The sequence below is a fragment of the Eimeria tenella genome, genomic scaffold, assembly GCF_000499545.2.
Source record: "Eimeria tenella Houghton genomic scaffold, Eth_scaff4559, whole genome shotgun sequence".
In the NCBI taxonomy this organism is placed as follows: domain Eukaryota; phylum Apicomplexa; class Conoidasida; order Eucoccidiorida; family Eimeriidae; genus Eimeria; species Eimeria tenella.
In genome coordinates, this window is record NW_013545489.1 from 1 (window position 1) to 4,785 (window position 4,785).

Consider the following 4,785-nt stretch of genomic DNA (forward strand, 5'->3'; position numbering starts at 1 on the left):
CTGCTGTTGTTGCTGCTGCTGGGAGCCAGCAGCAGCCGCCGCCGCTGCTGCTGCTGCTGCTCGTCCTCCGCAGTGTTTCCAACATCCTCATCTTCCGCGAAGCTCAGCATCTCCTGGGCAGGCCCTAAACCCTAAACCCTAAACCCTAAGCCCTAAGCCTCTCTGCCCAGACCCCGAACCGCGAGCCCTAAACCCTTAAAAGGGCCAGCAATTCATGCAACCTCTAAAAAGGAACAAATAAATGCCAAAAATAAACGAAGGAGGAACAAGAGCAGCGGCTACAGCAGCAGCAGCAACAACGGCCTCGTAGGGGCTGGGGCCCCAAGAGGGGGCCCCCAGCCCCAGCTTTAGTTTGCTGTTTTGATTTCTTTTCCATTTTTATTACAAATTAATTTAAAATATTTATTAATAATAAAAAATAGAATTAAAATGATCATTTGAGGCTCAACAGCTGCAGAAGCAAGGCAGAGAGCCGTCGGGCGCTGCCAAACCCTAAACCCTAGCTTAAACCCTAAACCCTGAACCTTGAACGCTCGTCGCTTCGCCGCAAAGCTTTTGTTTTTGCTAGTCAAAAATGCAACGCCAGACCTTCCGAACGCCTTCCAAACCCTAAACCGTAAACCCTAAACCCTAGGACACAACTACCTACCAAACGAGTTGCCCGAGGGTAGCTGCTGCAGCAGACACTGCTGCTGCAGCAGACACTGCGCGGCATCCCGGGTTTAGGGTTTTAGGGTTTGCTAAACGCAGTGCAAACTCTAAACCCTAAACCCTAATCTAGCCCCCCGGCTTCTGCCCGTAGTTTAGGGTTTCCCAAGGCTAAAACCCTAATCTCTGTGCCGCAAACCGTAGGCCGTACTTCAACGGCCTGAACCCTAAACCCTAATTCTGCAAACCCTAAACCCTAAACCCTAATTCAGCAAACCTAACTCGACAGCCCTAAGCCCTAAACCTTAACTCAACAGCTCCTAAACCCTAATAACAGGCCGAGGCCCTAAACCCTAATTCAAGAGCGTAAACCCTAAACCCCAATTCACCAGCCCAAACCCTAAACCCTAAACCCCAAAGTTTGGACTCCAACGAAAACTCAAATTTGCCAGTTCGGCAGCACCTTCAGGAGGCGCCCTCGTCATCGGAGGAGAAGCTGCAGTCGCTGCTATCCTGCTGCTGCTGCTGCTGCTGCTGCTGCTGCGGGTCAGTGAGGCCCTGCTCCGCAAGTTTGCGCAGCTCCTCCTCATGTTCTGCCATCGGATGGTCGCTGGGGAAGCCAAATCGCTTGAGCCGCTGCAGCAGCAGCAGCAGCAGCAGCAACAGCAGCAAAAGCAGCAGCAGCAGCAGCAAAATTCAGTGTTGATGAACTGCTGCTGTTGCTGCTGGGACACAACCCGTGGTTGAAAAGAGCAGGAGCTAGGGTTTAGAAGTGAGGGTTTAGGATATACCAGGGTTTGAAGGCAGCAACTAGGGTTTAGGGTTCGGGGGGCCAGCCCGCGTTTAGGGTTTGGCAGCAGCGACTAGGGTTTAGGGTTTAGGATTTGCTGGCAGCAATTAGGGTTTAGGGTTTACGTCTTTCAACTCGTCAAGCGCGCTGAGACAAGAGTCAAATTCTTTCGCCTTCAAGAGCCCGCAGCAATACACCAGCCAGACCTCTGGCTGCAGCCGCAACCGCCAAACCCTAAACCCTAAACCCTAAACCCTAAGCCCTCAGCCCTAAGCCTTGAGCAGCAGCAGACACTGCTGCTGCAGCGCCAAACGGACAGACAAAGGCACCCAGCGCAGCAGCAAAGGCAGCAAGTGCTTCACAAGTCCTAGCAGCAGCAACACCAACAGCAGCAGCAGCAGCTGCTGCAGCAAAACCAAAGACAGTAAATGCAGCAGCATTAATAGCACCAGTCACACCAGCCGTAGCAGCATCATCAAGAGCATCAACCACAGCAGCAGCAGCAGCATGAAAAGCATCAACCACAACAGCAGCAGCAACAGCAGCAGCAGCAATCACTGGAGCAGCAGCAGCAGCAGCAGCATACGTCGTCTTCATTTTCTTCTAGGCAGCTGCTGAGGACTTCGAGGGCCTCCTCAACCATCTCCAAATCTATGAAGAGTCTCCCAGCGTTGACTCGGATTTCAATTGAAGCATTTTCCTCTTCTTGTCCATCTGCTGCTGCTGCTGCTGCTGCGCCGTGCTCGCGCTGCCACAGCAGCAGCCCAGCAGCAGCCTTCTCCTGCAGCCGCTTCAGCACCGCATGCAGGCGCCCAGCAGCAGCCATTGCGCCCTCGCGGTCCTCTGCAGCGCAGCAGCAACTGCAGCAGCGGCACAGCTCGCTGCAGCAGCTGGAACGGGCCGCGGCTGCTGCAGCAGCTGCTGCAGTGCGAGAGCAACACCGGCAGCGACAACCGCAGGAGCAGCAGCAACCGCAGCAACAGCAGCTGACGCAGCAACGACCGCAGCAGCAACAGCAGCAGCAGCAGACCTTTGACCTTCTTGAACTGGGCCTCGCAGAGCAGCGCGTCGGGGCTGTCGGGGTCCAGCAGCAAAGCCTTGTTAATGGCATTTGCTGCTGCTGCTTCTGCTTCTGCTTCGTCACAGAGATCTGTGAGATAGAGTTCAGCCACAGCGGCGTAGGCCCGCACCAGGTGGGCCCTCGCTTCCTTCTGCGAGAACTCTGCCGCTGCGCCGCTGCTGCTGCTGCTCTTGCTGCTGCTGCTGCTGCTGCGGGGGCCCACCCGCGCAGCAGACTCCAGCATGTCAATGGCCTTGCTGTACAGCGGCAGGCTGGCGGCGCCTTCTTCGAGTTGGGCCATTTGGAGGAACTTGAGGGGCCCCGAGTCTGGCTGCGAGCCGCAGCAAAAAGAAAAGAAATAACAAAAAGCAGCAGAAGTGAGCTGCAGCAGAGGCAGCAGCAGCAGCAGCAGCAAGCTCAGCAGCAGGCGAGGCGGAGGCGCACGCAGGCCGCTGCAAAAGCGCGAAAATTCGGCCCACTTGCAGCAGCAGCAGCAACAGCAGCAGCAGCAACCGCAGCAGCAGCAGCAACAGCAGCAGCAGCAACTGCAGCAGCAGGAGGCTGTACCTGCAGCTCCATGGCCCTCTGCAGCAGCTTCTTCGCCTCCTCTGCCCTGCCTATCTCTGCGTATTCGGCAGCGAGGCGCTCGAGAAGCCCCACATGGTTGGGGTGTACAGACACCCCCTTCTCCAAAAACTTCACCGCCAACTCCATGTTGGGTGGAAAAGAAGACAGATACTCTTCTGCTTTGGAAATGAAGAAGGCAGGGGGCTTTCCCTGGGATCGAGGCTGCACTTGCAAAGCCCCTGACGAGGGGGCCCCCTCGAAGGGGCCCTCCTCCCCGTCCACTTCCATTGGTCCCGCCGGAGGATTTGGAAAAAAGTGTTGAGACCAGTCAAGCAATGACGCACGAGGCGCGCATTTCTCGAGTCTGTACACCCGGCGACCCGGACTTCGCGGCGGGAGAGGCGGGCTCGCCGCGCCTCGCCGAGCCTAAATGAAGAAACCTGAGGAGCTAAATATTGAAATGGAGGAGAGTCGCCTAATTGCCATTAACTCAAAAGCTAAAACGCAGGAATAACTGCTGGCCCCACAGCTGGGGTCGTACCGGATTGGGCCTGCATCGGTTTGAGCAGCTGCAAAACGGGAAGCGGCGCGATCATCCGGGAAAGCGCCTACAAATTACTTCCAATTGGGGCTAAAAATGAAGGAAAAGAACTGTTTAAACATATGAATGCAAAAATGATTGGCATCGGCTGCGGATTTCCTCAAAACGGAAGCAGTTCAGGTTTGAAGCAATTGAACTGGGGTGGGTGCGGCCAGCTGCCAGCCGCGGATGGTTTCGTCCAGGTACCTTCGTCGCTTCAGCTGAGTCTTGAGGAGAAGTGTAATTTAAATACTTTGGCCTTTTTAATGAACTTGTAAAGGAAGCTCGAGGCCTGCCGCTTCCCCGTCAGTGGACTCCTGCAGCCCTGCGGTGTCCTGGGCTTCTCCCGAAACGGCAAATCGACGGTTTGCGCGCTTCGCAGCCCGCTTTAAGCCTCATTTTCCTTCATTTTCGTGCTCATTTGGTTTTAATTCGTCATTATTGCATCAAGCAGCAGCCAGGAGAGGTTGATTTCCCGGGCGGCGATCGGGGCTGCTGCTGCAGATCGTGTGCTGGCCGGTCCTCCACAGGTTCAGCTGCTGCCGCCCTCAGGCTCTGGATATGAAGATCTCGCGGCTCCGGCGAGCCCTTTTGTGGCTGCCTGCGGCGCTTCTGGCGGCCAAGTTCCCCCAGGCCGCATCTGCAGAGACCGCCGTCCGCAGGCTGGGGCGCGAGGGCCGCAGCGGCAGCAGCAGCAGCAGCAGCAGCAGCAGCGCCTACGGGCTGCGGCCCCACAGCGAGGGCGGCGAGAGGGGCCCCCCCGATGGCCCAGACGCGCAAAGCCGGCAAAGGCCCATTCTGGAGTTGGCAGCAGAGCTCGCCGAGGTGCCTCTCTTCCCTCCCTCTGTCTTGGACGCTGCTGTGCGGCGTGTCGTCGAAATTGCTACTGAAAAGTCCTTTTCTGCCCAGCAGCAGCAGCAGCAGCAGCAGCAGCAAACGGTGCTGCCGGGCCCCCCCAAACAGCGCGCTGGCGCAGACGCAGCAGCAGCGGAGGACGCCGCAGCAGCTCACGCGCAAGCCGCAGCGCTCGCAGAGGCGAAGGCTTCAGAACTAGCAGCAGCAAGAGCCGAAGCCGCAGCAGCAGAAGCAGCGGCAGCAGCAGCGGCAGCAGAGGCTGAAGAGGCAGCAGCGGCAGCAGCA

General features: G+C 57.2%; 2 protein-coding genes across 2 annotated transcripts; one reads left to right on the plus strand and one right to left on the minus strand.

Annotated features, from left to right (window-relative positions):
* Positions 1 to 1,113: 1,113 nt before the first annotated feature.
* On the minus strand, positions 1,114 to 3,353 carry ETH_00035705 (TPR repeat-containing protein YDR161W, related; the record flags this gene model as incomplete). The annotated part of the gene is made up of 5 exons (XM_013380187.1): positions 1,114 to 1,284; positions 1,564 to 1,650; positions 2,025 to 2,281; positions 2,469 to 2,829; positions 3,066 to 3,353. 5 exons carry the CDS (start codon positions 3,351 to 3,353, stop codon positions 1,114 to 1,116), a joined length of 1,164 nt encoding a protein of 387 aa, XP_013235641.1.
* Positions 3,354 to 3,740: 387 nt separating this feature from the next.
* Positions 3,741 to 3,848, plus strand: ETH_00035710 (uncharacterized protein; the record flags this gene model as incomplete). Its single annotated transcript, XM_013380188.1, has 1 exon — positions 3,741 to 3,848. A coding segment is annotated over one exon (108 nt), but the record flags the coding sequence as incomplete, so codon positions are not given.
* Between the last annotated feature and the right edge of the window lie 937 nt (positions 3,849 to 4,785).